This window comes from Sinocyclocheilus grahami, unplaced genomic scaffold (genome assembly GCF_001515645.1).
Source record: "Sinocyclocheilus grahami isolate Dianchi unplaced genomic scaffold, SAMN03320097.WGS_v1.1 scaffold70.1, whole genome shotgun sequence".
NCBI classification, from domain to species: Eukaryota; Metazoa; Chordata; class Actinopteri; order Cypriniformes; family Cyprinidae; genus Sinocyclocheilus; species Sinocyclocheilus grahami.
The window spans coordinates 1804306-1824204 of NW_015505249.1; the positions used below are offsets into that span (position 1 = coordinate 1804306).

General features: G+C 34.8%; 1 protein-coding gene across 1 annotated transcript in view; it reads left to right on the forward strand.

Moving 5' to 3' along the window:
• The window catches only part of LOC107585444 (integrin alpha-9-like), a 103978-nt gene that overhangs the window by 83093 nt on the left and 986 nt on the right, over positions 1 to 19899 (forward strand). The window contains exons 23-29 of the mRNA XM_016272461.1: positions 2649 to 2738; positions 3705 to 3813; positions 5194 to 5301; positions 7842 to 7967; positions 8217 to 8336; positions 10060 to 10155; positions 16386 to 16505. Coding sequence (XP_016127947.1) covers positions 2649 to 2738; positions 3705 to 3813; positions 5194 to 5301; positions 7842 to 7967; positions 8217 to 8336; positions 10060 to 10155; positions 16386 to 16505 — 769 coding nt within the window. The remainder of the gene's footprint in view (positions 1 to 2648; positions 2739 to 3704; positions 3814 to 5193; positions 5302 to 7841; positions 7968 to 8216; positions 8337 to 10059; positions 10156 to 16385; positions 16506 to 19899) is intronic.

Here is a 19899-nt window from a genome sequence, read left to right on the forward strand (position 1 = left end):
ATTGGATATGCGCCTAACAGCGCACATTTATCTAGGTTAAATGTTTAAATTAATACTGTGAAATGCACAAAGTGCTTTATGTCTATAGATTTTATTTTAGGCAAGTCGTCCTGTTGATTTGAGCAGGCTAAATTGATCAAACATATGCTCAACTCACTGTCAGCTGCTGGCCGCTTGGTCGTTCCTTTAAAAAATAAAAACCTGAATTTAACAAACACAAAATGTTCCAAAAATATTTCTAAGTTAACTTAATAAAGGAACGAAATGAAATATTACCACTTTGCCATTAAAAACCGAAACTGAACTATTTGAATGGCTGCAACAGCAGCTGTGTAATGGGGGGGGAGAGAGAGAGAGAGAGAGAGAGAAAGAAAAGACACAGGCTCCAGTCGGACTTGAGCTGAGAATTCTGATAAGCTGTCGGACAAGGGCAATTCAGGGAAATTGCAGGAAAATGTATTTCCTCGTTTCAATTAAAAGTTCCCCTCAGCTCGGCGGGCCCCCAGCGGGACCCATGCAGTGTACCTGCATACCTAGACGCTACGCCACTGAATATAATCAAAAAACCATGGCAACAAATGTTTTTTTTTTAAGTCAGTATAAGAAGTTTAATAAGTTGAAACAACTTTCACAGTCAATTTGATTAAACTTGATGTTTAACCGTTGCTTCTTGTCATTGTAGGCTTAGGCTACTTTTTTCAATACATTTTAATGAATATACAAATTAATAAAATGAATTTTATTTATTTTTTATTACATATTGTTCATTCATTTATTTTTAACACCGCACCCCCATTTTTTCGTGGGTGACACTCCAGGGGGTGCTGCAGCACCCCTACTTCCCGCGGTAATGCATTTGTTGCATCCAGTGGGGACATAATTACTGATTATAATGACTTATACTGTCTTTTTATGCGTTGCGTTGCATTGCATTGCGCCGCGTAAACATAAAACTCTGTCTGCATTTGTTATCAGAGAAATGACAACCAACAAGCCCTACTCTACTGCTCAAAACTCGCGTTTGAATCATCAGTGGCAAATCCTTTAAATGAAAACGTACTTACGTGAGTCAGAACTGCCGGCATTTTCAATTACACTGTACACTCTTAAAAATAAAGGTGCTTCAAAAGGTTCTTCAAGCGATGCTATAGAAGAACCATTTTTGGTTCCACAAAGAAGCATTCAGTCAAAGGTTCTTTAAAGAACCATCTCTTTCTTACCTTTTTGTAATCTGAAGAACCTTCTTTCGCCACAAAGAAGCTTTTGTGAAACAGAAAGGTTCTTCAGATGTTAAAGGTTCTTTATGGAACCATTTAGACAAAAAGGTTCATCTATGGCATCGTGAAGCACCTTTATTTTTAAGAGTGTATGTACAACCATGCTACAAACACATGGCATGTCAGTGCCAATACTACCGTTTGGGGTCAGTAAGAGTTTAAAATGTTTTTGGAAGTGTCTTCTGCTCACCAGGGCTGCAAAAATACTGTAAAAACAGTAATATTGTGAAATATTATTACAATTTCAAATAATTGTTTTCTATTTTTATATATATATTAAAATGTAATTTATTCCTGTGATGCAAAGCTGAATTTTCAGCATCATTACTCCAGTCTTCGGTGTCATATGATCCTTCAGAAATCATTCTAATTTATTATAATGTATGTAAGGGATAATCAACAGCTAGCCATGCATTAAAGGATTTTAAATGCACGACATGGAGGCAAAGAACTCCCCGATGTGAAGCATTTAAAATTCTTTAATGCACAGCTAGCTGTTGATTATCCTGCTTATTCCATGGTCATTTGCCAAGTTATAGACAAGTTAAAACTAGTATTGCTCTTTGCAGCATAATATTTGACCGAATGGGTAAAAAAGACCGTTATTTTCGTCAGTTACGGCACGTTAGCGCTAGCATTCTGTCCGCTTCAAATCATACACAGAGATGAAATAGTGCAGTAAGACCACATTTATTTGAATGAATTATAGCATATATTTCAATAAATTATTGATCGATCGTTTGAGAGAGAGAGAGAGAGAGAGAGAGAGACAGAGAGAGATGACCGGAGTTGTGTGTATCTGCGCGTCCCTCTGTACAAAGAATTACTTCAAAAACAGTGATTTTACCACCTCGTTGTTGAGGAATATAATGTAGTGATCTAGTATCTAGGCTATTTTATTAATGAAAATCACAGGGAGGCGTTGACAACAAGTTTGTGTGCAGCGCAATCAGCGTCTCTGACCTCTCTCTCGCTCTCTCTCTGTGTGTGTGTGTGTGTGTGTGTGTGTGTGTGTGTGTGTGTGTGTGTGTGTGTGTGTGTGTGTGTGCGAGCACGAGTGATGCGTGTTTGTTAGTGTGCATCAATTAAAGCAGTGCATTAATATAGAACGGTGATTAAACTGACTTGGAACTACCTGTGCATTAAACGGTTTTACTGCATACCTGCCAGCCAATCAGAATCCAGTCTTCAGACAGACCATGGAATAATATGTTATTTGAAATAGAAATATTTTATAATATTATAAATTCTTTACTGTCACTTTTGATCAATTTAATGCTCAATTGCTCAATGATTTATATGTTTTACTATGTATATTATTATTTGAAAAAACTTTTTTTATTATTAATCTTTTTTTTTTTTTTTTCTTAGTGCCAATCCAGAACATGATAGCACACTTCATGATAACACATTGGAGTTGTCCATACCTCTGGTACATGAGGTGGACACTGCAATCACAGGGTAAGAATTGCACTTCATGAGACGGCTTAAAGGAAACGTCCAACCTAAAATGTATCATTATTCATTCACCCTCATGTTGTTCAAAACCTGTGAATTGAATGTCATCAAACTACAAAAACAGACCTTAAAAGTAGTCTGTATGACTTGTGCACTATGTTCCACATATATTCTGAAGGCTGGTGATCAAAAATATGCACTTTCTTTGAATGCATAAGACCAGCGTGAACTTTGTTCACAACATCATCTTTAATTTTTCCATAGAAAAATCAGTTCATACAGGTTTTTAACATGAGGGAATGTACATTATATGAGAGTTTTCTTTTCATTTTTTGTGAACTATTCCTGTAACAGCTTTGTAGCCCATTACGCTTCCAGACGTCTGATAACAGCAGAGACATTTGTGGTCCGCTCACAGTGCTTATGTGCACATTTCTTTTTTGGCACACGTTTCTTTGCTGCGCTGGAGTAATTCAAAGTTACAGGTTCACTTGTTTCACAGATGAATGAGACTTAAATACACAACATGTTCTATAGCCAGATGTACAGCCTGATAAAGAGAACGTGCTCCCTGTAATGTTTTACACGAGTGTGCCAGAGATTACACTTTAAAATATAAACATGATCTCCAGGGGTTGGACATAAAATCAGATCAAAGTCTGTTTTTATGTCATTTAACAAGTTAACTTCATATGCATTAGAAAGTTTCTGTAATCAGTATATGAATATAAAGATTGTATTTAGTGCATATAGACAAAAATATGCAACACTCTACTGGCATGGACAAATTTCCAAGAGTTTGAGCTATAAAAGCTGCAATGTTTTACTAAAATAAAGTAATTCTGACAGCAGCCCATGTACACTATATTATACATCAAAGATACCATCAAATGAATCACGTTAAATGAGAGACAGAACAATATAGCACAATGAAGCATCACCATAGTAACTGTGAGTCCGTTTCTGCAGCGTGGTCTCGCCTACGTCTTTTGTGTATGGAAACTCAGTGGACCGATCACGCTTCGTTAAGCTGGACGACATGGAGTGCAGCTTTCAGCCGCTCAACTTCACCTTTCAGGTATCCCATACTGGAATATGTTCAAATGCATGTGAAGTTTTTCCAGTACATTTTATTGCAGAATCTGTAAGTTAGTACAGTTAGCTGGTTATTAAACCCTGACAGGGTGTCTTATTTATTTATTTATTTGTTTATGAGCACTAGCAATATCAGGGGATCAATTACTTGGTAAAATAGTTAATTATATGATGGACCTTTTCACAGGCTGTGATGATGCATTTCCAAAGTGTTTCATATTTTATTTATTTATTTTTATTTATTTTTATTTATTTTTACTATTTTATTTATGTACATTTCTATACTTTTAGTGTTTTATTACCTTGGCACCAGTGCTGTTTTAGTATCATTGATATACTACTATAGTTTTTATTAATATTGTGAATGAGTTTTTATTTATATATTGTCTGTTTTAATTTTTTTTTCTTAGTTTTCCGATATGTCTACATAGGTTTTATTGTATTTCAGTTTTAGTTATTTTAGCACTTTAAGTTAAAATAAATGAAAATGAGGACTGTTGCCTTGTCAACTAGTTGAAATAAAATAAGTTTAAGTTCTTTATATATTTTATTTCGGTTAAATTTGTTTGTTTTTTTTGCTGTTTTTTTTTTTTTCAAATAAATAATTTTTTTTATACCATAATAAACGAGCTCTAAATTATAGAATACTTCAGGATTGTTGAGGCTTAATTGGGGGCATAAGTAAATACTTTTAGGAATTGCTTTAGAGACAAAAAAAAAAAAAAACTTGGGAAATGTCTTGATGTAATCATGGTATAAGCTGAATAATTGGCACTGGATTGTAATATTATTGAAAATGTTTCATTATTGCAATATTGAAACGCTTCACATTATGCCTGTATTACATAAATTTTTAATAATTCATTGTCAAGTCAGGTTACCTTTATTTATATAGCACTTTATACAATACAGATTGTTTCAAAGCAGCTTTACAGTGATAAACAAGAAAATAATGATTCAGTTATGCAAAGAGATCAGTTCTGCTTTAAAGCAGCTCTAAAATGACAACAGTAAACAGTCACTATTCAGCTGAAATCAGTTCTTTGTTGAATCAGTTTGAATGAGTTCAATTAATCTATTAAGCAGCTCTAGGGAAAACAGTGACATCATTATTCAGCTCAATTCAGTTCTCATCCAATAGTGTCTGGGTAGTTAAGTCAGTAATATTGCCAAATATTCAGTGTCTCTAACTAAGCAAGACAAAAGGACCGATATCTGACCACAATTGACCAATCCAGAACCAAGCTGTATTACAATGTGCTTTAAATGTATATGAAGTGTATTGTTTGCTCTAGTAGCTGTTAGTTGTTGTGCTGAGCATAAATCCCAGCGTTGATCTGTTTCCTGTGTGTTGTTTGTGTAGGTGATAAACAATGGACCCAGCAGACTTCCAGGCTCCACGGTGGACATCAGGATACCCAACCGTCTGGCTGGTAACGGAGCAGATATGTTCCATATCATTGACACACAAGTGAGTTCCTGCCACTCATGCACTTGTTTATTCAGCTAAACTTCATTTGCATTGTTTTCCCTCACATCAGTTATACAGCTGTCCATTCTCATCACATTTTTTGTGCTGTAAGTGGTTTCTCTGACCTGTTCATGGTATGTATTATTGTGTGTTATTTTGAGTTACACCACAGCATTGTTGGTGTTTGAGAAAGTAAAAAAAAATATTAGTAAGAAAAATAATAATATAATAATAATAATAGTAATAATACAATTTTAATTTTTCAGTACAACTATAAAATTACAATATATATATATACACACACACAATTATAATACAATCATATTTGTGGCTGTCTTAATTTCTTCATTTTCCAACATTAAAACATCAAGCTTTTATTTTGGCTGAAAACTGCAGCTTCTGTTTTGTTGACAACAGGAGGTTTATTATTACTCATTAGAATGTTAGCACATGTTGTGTTGCCAAATGCAAACTTAAGTGTTTTAAACCCGAACTCACAGTGTGTGCAAAGCTGAGTTAATGTGGCATTTACTGTGAACCGAGCTGCTTGAATGAATGAAAATTACCACAAATTGCATCATTGCTGCATTGCAACCTTAGGGTGCGTTGGTTTGCAATAATTTCACAGCCCTGTCATCAATTATTCCTTACATATATAATTTTGCTATGTCATTTCCAAACATACACATTCAAAATAGTGCTGCAGGCATCCTGAGGGTTAATTGTCAGAGTAAGTAAGTACTTTATGGGAGCATTTTAGTGACAAAACTTTGAAAATGTCTTGATATCATGGTATAAGTGGAATAATTGATGCTAGGTTGGTGCATTATTAAAAATGTAAGGCTTCACATTATGCCTATATTACATGCATTAAATGTTCAGTGATTTTATAGCCTTTAAAACATTGCTTCTACTTAAGGTTAAGTATAAGGTTACATTATTTAAAGTACTTTATAAATGCCACAATTGCATGTTTTGAAGCTAAATATACAGAGCTAGGCTTTATCTATATTGTGTCATTAGAAACGAGGGCAGCGTGTTGATTATGTTCTGTTCTCATACAGCGAGAGTTTAGTGATGTCCACAACCTCAGGCTTATATTTAATTCAGAGGTGAGAGACGGGGTTTACGGAGCTGCCGCAGATAGTGCCTCACAATAAGCTTATACAGAGGGCAGAAATTCAAGACAAGCATCGCATACGATGTTGATGTAACCCTTGCATTGGCCATATTGCTAGATCAGGCCAGGGATCAACCTGTTAACTGTGAATGGGAGGACAGGGGAGGTTTGTACCCCACCCTGTACGTCCCATATGGAATCACTTACGAGAGGATTAACTGGTTTGCATGAAAGGGTGGAATGGGACACTTGGGGGAAAGCTTCTGTTCACCCTGACTAACCTGCAGCACAGTGGCGATGCTGGGCATTTCTGCCATATGTACATTAACTGACAGTCACCACTGATAAGCTACCACTAAATATTGTAGAAACTTAATTTGCTGTAAAGTTGCTTTGCAATGATTTGTATCGTGAAAAGCGCTGTACAAATAAACTTGACTTGACTTGAATATAATTCAGCAGAATTTTTTTTTTTCAATGAACCTGGGTTTTATATTTCTTTAAACACTGTCTAGGGAAGCAAGTCACTAGATTTTGAAACAGTACTGTAGTAAAATCAGCCCATGAATGACACACTGTTGTCTCACACAAGCGGGCTCATAAAAACCTGTGTGAAGCATGCAGAGATCCTTCCCTTAACTTGAGAGAAGACAATGTGAGGTCTTCAGATGCTTTCCTCTATGGAGGTCTGACTGGAAAGGATGCTGGTTAAAGGAAGAGGTGAAGTGTTCCCCGGGGGCAGAGGGGTGGAAGGGGCAGTGGGACATTAAATCACTCCAGATGGGACATGCTGTCAGAGAAAGGCTTCCCAACTCCCGCTGGGAAAGAACTTCCTTTCGTTATCTGAATTGCTTAGCAGGTCTGAGCTCACTGGATAAATTATAATGTCTCGCCTTCCAGTAATCCAGCACTCTGAAAACTTTAACTATCATGTACTCAATGTTTTTAGTGAAACATTTTTACACTTAACAAATTGAGTCATAATCTAAAGTATCAGTTATGAACTGAGTAAGTGAAAAATGTAAGTAGATTTGCATAACTTGTACCGTGACTAATTAAATTCAGTAGACTCAAGTTAAAGGAACACTCCACTATTTTTGAAAATAGGCTCATTTTCCAACTCCCCTAGAGTTAAACAGTTAAGTTTTACCGTTTTCGAATCCATTCAGCCGATCTCCGGGTCTGGCGGTAGCACTTTTAGCTGTAGCTTAGCATAGCTCGGCCTAGAAAATCTCAACTTTTCATTTTCCGTTGGTCTTAGTACTCGATGAAAATGACAAAAACACACAACAAAATTCTTAAAACTTTAACTGAAATTAAAATGAAAACAGCAAATATATAATAAATAATCTGGTGCTATTTTGCTGAGAGGGAACTGTGAAATTTGCTAATTTTCGTACTTTCTGTTTTTCGTCTGCAGGTATCAGAAGGTCGAGGGAACTGCACATGGCACAGGAACCCCAAACCCTGCACAATCCCACAGGACAAGGAGAGCATCTTCCACACCATTTTTGCTTTCTTCACCAAATCTGGCAGAAAAGTTGTGGTATGACAAAGGACTTTTTGGGTATATTGGCATAGTTCAGAGAAGGAATGGCATCCAAATGCATTTAGCACTTGGAAATAAGCCATATTTGCATATTTAATGTTGTTTATCCTGACTTTTTGTCAGTGCATATACATTAGAGCAGTGGATCACAGCATTTAATGCCCCATAAAACACTCATAAAAACCTAATTTCACATCAGTTTTTGTGCTGAACGGGTAAATCTTTGATGGTATCCTGTCTCAACAGGACTGTGACCGGCCTGGCAGAGCATGTCTAACTATTTCCTGCAGTCTGAGCTCTCAGGCTAAAGAAGAAGCCACGAGTATAGATGTGCGAATGCTACTAAACACTGAAATACTACAGAGGGTGAGTTATTGCCGTAATTAAGTAAGAAGTTATTGTAATGTCAATGCCAGTCTTCAGAGTGTGTGATTAAGACTTTAAATGTTGTAGAATTGAGGCTACAAGCTATTAAACTAGTTAAAATAATGTCAGGCTAACCTTAGTTATAGCTAAAACTAATTAGCTAACTAAATGATCAGCTGTATCTAAATTGGCAGCAGTAAATGCAAACCGGTAACCTTTAGTTAGATAAAAAGTATCTGGCTACATGACAAGCTACTGACAAAAAGAAGTTGATGAAATATCCTATGAAGATCTCATTTAGTGTGACAGATCAGTCATATTTCAACATATGAATTTACACTCAATTTAACTAATAAACCAAACAAAAAACACCCTTATTTTTATAACCTAATCAAAAAGTGATAAACAACCGTATTAACAAGATATTTTGCTACAAATATTTTGTCATAAAATGCCACTCAGTAGTAATGGAAACACTTGAGCAATGTCTAATTTACATTTAGTGTTGTTATTATTAGTTAAAAATATTAAACATTATTTTACAACATTTAAAATAAAGCTGAAATAAATAAAATATAAATATTAGATGATAAAACTAAACAAAGTTTAAAAACTGAAATTGAAACTTTAAAAACCTAAAAAATAGATATGTTGCCCGAACTGAAATAAGTTGAAGTACTAAAATTGCTTAAACGAAAATAAACTAAATAGAAATATTTTTTTAATTAAAAAAGCACTTAACAAAATTACTAAAACTTAAACTAAAATTAAAACTGAAAATATAATAATAAAAGCTAATTGAACATATTAATAAATACTATAATAGTATATAAATAATACTAAAATAACACTGCTTAATTGTGTAAATGTGTCTGTCTCAGTGTTATTTTATTATCAATGAGATAGTATAATAGTTTTTTTTCATTTTAATTTTAGTTCAAGTTTTAGTCATTTTGTTTTTGTGTGTGTGTTTTTGTCATTTTTAGTAGTTTATTTATTTATTTATTTTTTGTTAGAAGTCAATATGGTTTTTATTCATTGTTATTTAAGTTTTAGTTTGAGGTATTTTAGTACATTGAGTTAAACTAAAATAAAATGAGAAATGTTGCCTTGGCAGCTAGCTGAAAAAAAATATATATATTTTATAAACTAAATAGAAATATTTTTTCAATTAAAAAAGCACTTAACAAAATTACTAAAACTTAAACTAAAATTAAAACTGAAAATATAATAATAAAAGCTAATTGAACATATTAATAAATACTATAATAGTATATAAATAATACTAAAATAACACTGCTTAATTGTGTAAATGTGTCTGTCTCAGTGTTATTTTATTATCAATGAGATAGTATAATAGTTTTTTTTCATTTTAATTTTAGTTCAAGTTTTAGTCATTTTGTTTTTGTGTGTGTGTTTTTGTCATTTTTAGTAGTTTATTTATTTATTTATTTTTTGTTAGAAGTCAATATGGTTTTTATTCATTGTTATTTAAGTTTTAGTTTGAGGTATTTTAGTACATTGAGTTAAACTAAAATAAAATGAGAAATGTTGCCTTGGCAGCTAGCTGAAAAAAAATATATATATTTTATTTTAGTTAATGATTCATTTTATTTCATGTAACAATAATGTTTTTTGTTGTTGTTGTTGGTTTTTTTTATTTTAATTTCAGTTTTAGTTTTAAGTATAATAACCTTGATCTGTCTTGGTGTGTGGTTTGCAGGACAGCTCCTCTGTGATCCAGTTTGTGACACGAGGTCACGTCCAGCTGGACAACAGGGCCGTGGAGGTCTCAACCGGACTTCCAGAGGAGATTTCTGTAAGTGATCAAGCGGATAAATAATCCAATCCAACAGTCAAGCATTTCTTGCCAAGCATATTTGTACCATGACTGTAAACTAGAATCAGAGCTTCAGAGACTTCTGACATGCTGGTGGTTTTCATTGTAAGACTGAAAGTGAATAGATTATTGTCTTTGAAAGCAATCAGGACCCCTGATGCACGGAAGAAAATGAAATAGTCTGTTCGCATGATTCTGAGCTCATCCGCTGTTAGTAGCTACTGAGATCTGGGTGGGGTTTGCTGTTCATGTGGGAGCAGGGGGCTTTTTTTTACTCTACAGCTGTGCTTGAGAACAGTCACCCCTAATACCGCAGACCTCGGCGTGCCGATTGATTGGAGGAATATGGGACTGTGTTTCGGTGTCTGGTGCCATGGTACTCGCTCAGCCCTGCTCTCAGCTGATTGGGTTTCTGACCCACTTTTAGCCCCCTATTTGTAGCATAGAGGCCAATTCCTAATAGGGCTGTTAAAAGTGTCTGTGCCCCCTTCTGCCCTCAGCACTTAGGAAATGCATTGGTCCCAAAGCAATCCGTTATTAAGTCACACACGACGCTCCCTGGAGCAAACGTGGACATGCAACTCTCATTTACAAATGGCATTGCCCGCGTATAAGCATTAATACCGCACAGTCTTATAGCGTGTTTCAACTGTATAATTTCTGTCATGTTCACAGCCATCTGAACTAATTGGAAATGACAGACCAACTGTAAGCATTAAACCTTTATATGCTGCTGTATCATTATTTTAGTCAGCTGAACTCAACAAATGCTTGAGATATATTTAGTGCAATATTTATATCTTACACTTTAGTTTTCATTGTTAGGCAAGAATAAAAGTAAGTCTGATCATATAAAGACGGCATGCAGAGGAAGATATTATTGCTCTTTTATAGTTTTCATTGCTGACGTTAGTATCTTGCATTGTTTTTATTTTTTAACTAAAACAATTAAAGTCAAACTTAAAAGAACATTTTGCTTTGGCAACTAACTGAAAGAAGATCGGTTTAGGCTTAAGTACTAAAATTAATAAAAATAAAACCAATAAAAATAAATGAAAGCTAAATAAATAGAAATGTTAAAGAACCCCAAAAACTAATAAAAAATTACATGTATTAATGTTTATCCCAAAGACGACATGCAGAGGAAGATATTAATGTTCTTTTATAGCTGAGGTTGTGATTGGTTTAACTATCGATTTCACCTCAGATGTTCCTAAAAGGCTATAAAAAATATGCTGTACATAAAAGAGGCTAATAGTTGTCATACAGTAAGAGTATGGAACTCAGATAATTTGATATTAAAAGAATTTGGTGAAAAATATTTAAATTCATGCTGAAATTTTTGAGTTTTCATCGCTGACGTTAGTATATTGCATTGTTTTTATTTGTAACTCGGACTAAAACTATTAAAAGTAACATTTTGTTAATTTAAATAAAGCTGAAATAAAATGTAAATATAAAAAAATAAAAAATAATAAAATTTTGTCTATCTGAAATAAAATAAGGTTTAGGTTTAAGTACTAAAATTAATAAAACTAAAACAAATTAAAAAAATAACTAAATAGAAATGTAAAAAAATTCCAAAAAACTAATGAAAACAAAAGTATATAACAAAATTACTACATTTAAGTTAAAATATATTAAAAAAAAATGTAATGTAATGTTTTTTAAATCTTATTAAATACTAGAATAGTAAATAAAACTGAAATTATACTGGTATTTTGGCAACTGAGCAGTTTCAGATTAAGATCGCTTCTAAACTTATATTTTATCTCATTGCTGTTTCAAAGTCACATTATCTTTCGTTTGTGATTTTACTTGACTGGGGGCCGCAAATGGCAGGTTTTTGTTTTTTTATGTCATATTCAAGTAGTAAAATTGTGGTCAGAAGCTGAAGCGAGATTTATCTGGGCTGGCATCTCGCTCTAGACTGGGATTTACTGCTAGCTTTTCATGCAACATTTACATCCAGATTCATTGAGGGAACTGTTTGCTGTGTTTTTGTGGTTTCAGAGGTGAAATTCAAGCGGATAAATAATCCAATCCAACAGTCAAGCATTTCTTGCCAAGCATATTTGTACCATGACTGTAAACTAGAATCAGAGCTTCAGAGACTTCTGACATGCTGGTGGTTTTCATTGTAAGACTGAAAGTGAATAGATTATTGTCTTTGAAAGCAATCAGGACCCCTGATGCACGGAAGAAAATGAAATAGTCTGTTCGCATGATTCTGAGCTCATCCGCTGTTAGTAGCTACTGAGATCTGGGTGGGGTTTGCTGTTCATGTGGGAGCAGGGGGCTTTTTTTTACTCTACAGCTGTGCTTGAGAACAGTCACCCCTAATACCGCAGACCTCGGCGTGCCGATTGATTAGAGGAATATGGGACTGTGTTTCGGTGTCTGGTGCCATGGTACTCGCTCAGCCCTGCTCTCAGCTGATTGGGTTTCTGACCCAGTTTCAGCCCCCCATTTGTAGCATAGAGGCCAATTCCTAATAGGGCTGTTAAAAGTGTCTGTGCCCCCTTCTGCCCTCAGCACTTAGGAAATGCATTGGTCCCAAAGCAATCCGTTATTAAGTCACACACGACGCTCCCTGGAGCAAACGTGGACATGCAACTCTCATTTACAAATGGCATTGCCCGCGTATAAGCATTAATACCGCACAGTCTTATAGCGTGTTTCAACTGTATAATTTCTGTCATGTTCACAGCCATCTGAACTAATTGGAAATGACAGACCAACTGTAAGCATTAAACCTTTATATGCTGCTGTATCATTATTTTAGTCAGCTGAACTCAACAAATGCTTGAGATATATTTAGTGCAATATTTATATCTTACACTTTAGTTTTCATTGTTAGGCAAGAATAAAAGTAAGTCTGATCATATAAAGACGGCATGCAGAGGAAGATATTATTGCTCTTTTATAGTTTTCATTGCTGACGTTAGTATCTTGCATTGTTTTTATTTTTTAACTAAAACAATTAAAGTCAAACTTAAAAGAACATTTTGCTTTGGCAACTAACTGAAAGAAGATCGGTTTAGGCTTAAGTACTAAAATTAATAAAAATAAAACCAATAAAAATAAATGAAAGCTAAATAAATAGAAATGTTAAAGAACCCCAAAAACTAATAAAAAATTACATGTATTAATGTTTATCCCAAAGACGACATGCAGAGGAAGATATTAATGTTCTTTTATAGCTGAGGTTGTGATTGGTTTAACTATCGATTTCACCTCAGATGTTCCTAAAAGGCTATAAAAAATATGCTGTACATAAAAGAGGCTAATAGTTGTCATACAGTAAGAGTATGGAACTCAGATAATTTGATATTAAAAGAATTTGGTGAAAAATATTTAAATTCATGCTGAAATTTTTGAGTTTTCATCGCTGACGTTAGTATATTGCATTGTTTTTATTTGTAACTCGGACTAAAACTATTAAAAGTAACATTTTGTTAATTTAAATAAAGCTGAAATAAAATGTAAATATAAAAAAATAAAAAATAATAAAATGTTGTCTATCTGAAATAAAATAAGGTTTAGGTTTAAGTACTAAAATTAATAAAACTAAAACAAATTAAAAAAATAACTAAATAGAAATGTAAAAAAATTCCAAAAAACTAATGAAAACAAAAGTATATAACAAAATTACTACATTTAAGTTAAAATATATTAAAAAAAAATGTAATGTAATGTTTTTTAAATCTTATTAAATACTAGAATAGTAAATAAATTATACTGGTATTTTGGCAACTGAGCAGTTTCAGATTAAGATCGCTTCTAAACTTATATTTTATCTCATTGCTGTTTCAAAGTCACATTATCTTTCGTTTGTGATTTTACTTGACTGGGGGCCGCAAATGGCAGGTTTTTGTTTTTTTATGTCATATTCAAGTAGTAAAATTGTGGCCAGAAGCTGAAGCGAGATTTATCTGGGCTGGCATCTCGCTCCAGACTGGGATTTACTGCTAGCTTTTCATGCAACATTTACATCCAGATTCATTGAGGGAACTGTTTGCTGTGTTTTTGTGGTTTCAGAGGTGAAATTCTTCCTCATTTAAGGATCAGCAAGCACGTGTGCCATATAACACATATTGTGCATAAAACTGTGTATGTACGTACGTTATTCAGAGGGAAAGTTCATCCAAAACGTCATTCATTTAAACCAGATCTTAAAGCTGCGGTCCGTAACTTTTTTGTTTAAAAATGATCCAAAATCAGTATTTGAGCAAGTACATAACCAGCTAGTGTTCAAAACTATCGCCTTTAGCTCGATTCACAATGGTAAGCTTGTAATAAAGTTTTCTAGTTTGAGTGATACGGGTAGGTTTTCACAGGAAATTTGAGCATAGCGCTGCGTCATTACGTCATGTCTGTAAACATTAAGAAGTTGTCCCGGCTAGTATGCTATCGCACGTGAGGATGCTGCAGGTGACGGATCGTTTATAGCCTTTTCTCACAGCAGCTGGAATAAATGGCGGATTGAATTTGAAAACAGTATAACAATAATAATAATTGGCACGGCTTGATGTGATGTGAGCTAACCGATCGTTAGATTTAATCACCACTGATAGCACAATTTATTGTAATGCTTTTTTCCTCAGTTGATCAGAACAAATATGACAAGTTGTTATTTACTTGTTTAGATGACATTCTCCAGTGAGAACTCTTGGGTCATACTTTCAAGATGTAGAATCTGCGCATACAAAGTTATTAAATACTAGAATAGTAAATAAAACTGAAATTATACTGGTATTTTGGCAACTGAGCAGTTTCAGATTAAGATCGCTTCTAAACTTATATTTTATCTCATTGCTGTTTCAAAGTCACATTATCTTTCGTTTGTGATTTTACTTGACTGGGGGCCGCAAATGGCAGGTTTTTGTTTTTTTATGTCATATTCAAGTAGTAAAATTGTGGTCAGAAGCTGAAGCGAGATTTATCTGGGCTGGCATCTCGCTCTAGACTGGGATTTACTGCTAGCTTTTCATGCAACATTTACATCCAGATTCATTGAGGGAACTGTTTGCTGTGTTTTTGTGGTTTCAGAGGTGAAATTCTTCCTCATTTAAGGATCAGCAAGCACGTGTGCCATATAACACATATTGTGCATAAAACTGTGTATGTACGTACGTTATTCAGAGGGAAAGTTCATCCAAAACGTCATTCATTTAAACCAGATCTTAAAGCTGCGGTCCGTAACTTTTTTGTTTAAAAATGATCCAAAATCAGTATTTGAGCAAGTACATAACCAGCTAGTGTTCAAAACTATCGCCTTTAGCTCGATTCACAATGGTAAGCTTGTAATAAAGTTTTCTAGTTTGAGTGATACGGGTAGGTTTTCACAGGAAATTTGAGCATAGCGCTGCGTCATTACGTCATGTCTGTAAACATTAAGAAGTTGTCCCGGCTAGTATGCTATCGCACGTGAGGATGCTGCAGGTGACGGATCGTTTATAGCCTTTTCTCACAGCAGCTGGAATAAATGGCGGATTGAATTTGAAAACAGTATAACAATAATAATAATTGGCACGGCTTGATGTGATGTGAGCTAACCGATCGTTAGATTTAATCACCACTGATAGCGCAATTTATTGTAATGCTTTTTTCCTCAGTTGATCAGAACAAATATGAAAAGTTGTTATTTACTTGTTTAGATGACATTCTCCAGTGAGAACTCTTGGGTCATACTTTCAAGATGTAGAATCTGCGCATACAAAGTGCAGTCTCCACACCGGTGCGGTGACTGACAGCCACACATTAGATTCATCCGCGCTGGAGCCGCGCCGACTCACAACCCACGCAAGGAAGATAATTCCACAAATAGCTGCAATTGCAGGTTTTCAAACAGAGATGGCGACAAAGAGGCAAAACTTACGGACTGCAGCTTTAAATAATGACATCCAGCTGTAAACAAATGAACTCTTCCTGGCATTCTGTGATGATCTGGATTAATGAAAACCTTCACAAGACGTGTTTGACTGATTTGTTTACTTTAAGAATGAAATCTCATTTCCTTTTGATTGAGTCAACACCTAATATACTGTAGACTCAGCACAGACATTATAAAATTCAGGAAATGACACGGTGATTCATATAGTCTGTAAAGTCTGATCTTTGGTCCCACTGAGAAATGACGATCTCTAATGTGAATGTCGTGTCCCGTCTGGTGTGTGTATGTTCACTCTCTCTGTGTTGTCCTGCAGCTGGTGTTTGAGGCCCTTCACAGTCAGGAGCCCAGGGGTTACATTGTGGGATGGATCATCGCCATCAGCCTCCTCGTGGGAATCCTCATCTTCCTGCTGCTGGCGGTGCTGCTCTGGAAGGTAGCGCTTCCTCGATCAGCATCCTTGTTGCTTCTGGAGCAGCGTTCGGGTTGACACTGGATTTAGGGGCTTGAACAACATTCTTATTAGCCTAGGAGTACGTTAGGATTTGATTTAGGGTTGGCAAGAACGCAGCAACCATTATAACACGTTTAGAAATGTCATCACCCACACTTTTTGGGGAATAATCATTATCATATTTTGAGTTTCATAATCATATTTTGAGTTTCGGTCATTGTACAAAGAAAAAAATAGGTGCTGTCCACATATTGTAAAACAAGCAGAAGCATCTATTGTAGACATCACTAGGACTAGGCAGTAAAGAAGAATTTTAGAGTTTATTTTTTTTTTATTTATGATAGAAATGATGACAGAAACATATTACTATTGTATAATAAAATGTACTTGTGGGATGGATCATCGCCATCAGCCTCCTCGTGGGAATCCTCATCTTCCTGCTGCTGGCGGTGCTGCTCTGGAAGGTAGCGCTTCCTCGATCAGCATCCTTGTTGCTTCTGGAGCAGCGTTCGGGTTGACACTGGATTTAGGGGCTTGAACAACATTCTTATTAGCCTAGGAGTACGTTAGGATTTGATTTAGGGTTGGCAAGAACGCAGCAACCATTATAACACGTTTAGAAATGTCACCACCCACACTTTTTGGGGAATAATCATTATCATATTTTGAGTTTCATAATCATATTTTGAGTTTCGGTCATTGTACAAAGAAAAAAATAGGTGCTGTCCACATATTGTAAAACAAGCAGAAGCATCTATTGTAGACATCACTAGGACTAGGCAGTAAAGAAGAATTTTAGAGTTTATTTTTTTTTTATTTATGATAGAAATGATGACAGAAACATATTACTATTGTATAATAAAATGTACTTTTCAAAGTAATAATAATATTAAAACATTACATTGTGTTATTATTATCAATATTATTATTACTTTTAAAAGTACATTTTACTATAAAATATTAATATATTTCTGCCATAATTTCATCAATTTACAATATCAGTAAAGTAGTACTTAAAGTAGTACTACTTCAGTAAAAGTAGTACATTAAAGTAAATGTATCAGTAAAGTAGTAATAATAATAATGATGATTATTATTATTATTATTACTGCTAATACTATTAAATCATTGCATTTTGTTATTAGCATTATAATTACTTTGAGAATAATTAATATTTTAAGGATTATCATATAACCCAGATATTTTTATATATATACAGTGGGGGAAAAAAGTATTTATATATATATATATATATATATATATATATATATAAAATGTTTATATTAGTTCAGTTGCACAAAACACCATATTTGAGCAAAAATAAAAAATGCAATGGTTTGTTGTAAATTTATTGATATATTTTTTTAGTTGATTAGATTTGTAAATTTAACATTTCTTGAAAAAAAAAATTTGGAATTTATTTCAGATAATACATTTGCTTTAAATGATAAATTACAGAATCCAGAAAAAAAAAATCAAACAGAATTAGGTGGGAAATAACAATGTAATTAAATTTAGCTGCTCTGTGGAGTTTAGTTGTAAACAAACAAGTTTTTACATTAATTCTTGAGGTCTAACAAGCATGTGGAAAGCATTTCCTTCCCCATTAATGACATATTTAAATTAGTTTAAACATCAATATCATATGATATGAAAAAAAAAAACCTTGTGAAAATATTTTGGGCCATATTGCCCAGCCCTACTAACCACTCACTTCAGCATATGACTGAACCTGGTAAACGGTAATCTGCTACTGTTACTACACACTTAACTGCTATATGACACCTAATTAATATTCATGATCTCAGCTGAGAAGTTTTATAATATGCACCACACACTTTTCAGATCATTCCTAATGCCTTGAGGATTGAGATCATGAGCTTAAACGACATGATCAACCTGTCATTTCTCACTGATTTTAAGATTAAAGTCGTGTTTAAGGATGATAGAAACATTATTCCAGAACCACCAGAAAATGCTGAGCCCTGCAAATACACATCAGACTTTCTACTAGATATCCGTCCTCATTGGTCCACAAAACACAGACTTCCAGATGAAGTTGTTTGCTTGTCATGTTCACTTTGTCTTTTCAGTACAAACCACATGCCTGAGATGGTTCCTGTTGGACAGCAGTTCAGCTCTTGCAAAGTCAGTGTGAGCGGAGAATGTGACCTGTCAGGTCATCACATCTTGAAAGAGCAGAACCACCTGCTCATGTGCAGCGTCCCATTACAGTTAAATTAGCATCAGGCTGCTTTTAATATCCTCTGCCAAAAAAGGCACAGTGAAGCGGATGTGTGTCAGTTTTGAAAGCTATTTCCTCAACTAGACTTTCAGAGGGTCACACGTCCCTCATTCACACACTACTGTTGTTTTTCTTGGCCCGGGGGGTCAATAGAGAGTTTTAGAGCGATCGTAAAGTAACAAAACACAGCGCTGACAATAATTTACACGTACACATAAAAGTGAACCGAACTGATTTCAAGGCTTCTCAAACAAGTCCTTCTTTTTCTTTTCCACTCCATTACTTTCCAGCGGGAATACTAGAGCAAATCCTGGAATGTTGGTGTAGGGATACTTTTCCCCCCAAATCCCAGATCTGCCAAAATAAACCTCCTCAACAAGAGCTGCACATGTCCAGCTACTCCAGCGTCAGGAAATGCCTGGAGAGAGCCGGGGTCTGAATCAATAACCCACATTCAAACAAAGACAAACCTGTCGAGTCACAGGAAGAGGAACAGCACGTTTCCTGCACTGACGCTCTTCTTTACAGTAGCGCCATCTGTGTCGCCCATCCCGCTAGTTATCTGACTCCCACCCGTCCATTGGCTCCAACTTCACAAAGGGATAGTTTACCCAAAAATGACATCATTTACTCGCTCCTATGTTGCTCGGAATCTGTGTGACTTTCTCTCTTCTGGGAAGCACTAAAGCTCAAGAGCCAGTTTTTTTGATACAATGAAAAGCACCATATTCACTTTACATTTCGCATTTTCTTAAGTGGTATTATAACTCCAGGCATCAATTACACCTAATATCTTTAGTCATGTAAATTTAGAGGGTGTATAAATATTTTTGGATACCTATATATGATAAAGCATTTCTCTTACAGTTTGAATATCAATCACGAGGGATTTCATTAAATCATGAAAACTTATGAAACCTTAACTTGTGTTGGGTCAAGGCCCCAAAAATGTGCTGTATTTTCATAGACTCATTTTAATTTGATATTTTCATCTCCATACATGTGACAGCAGGATTGCATTAGGTCGGGTGGATCTGATCTGCCAGTCAAAGTTTCCACTGCCATTCAAAAGTTTGGGATCAGTACAATTTTTAATGCATTTGAAAGAAGTCTCTTATGCTTGTCAAGGCA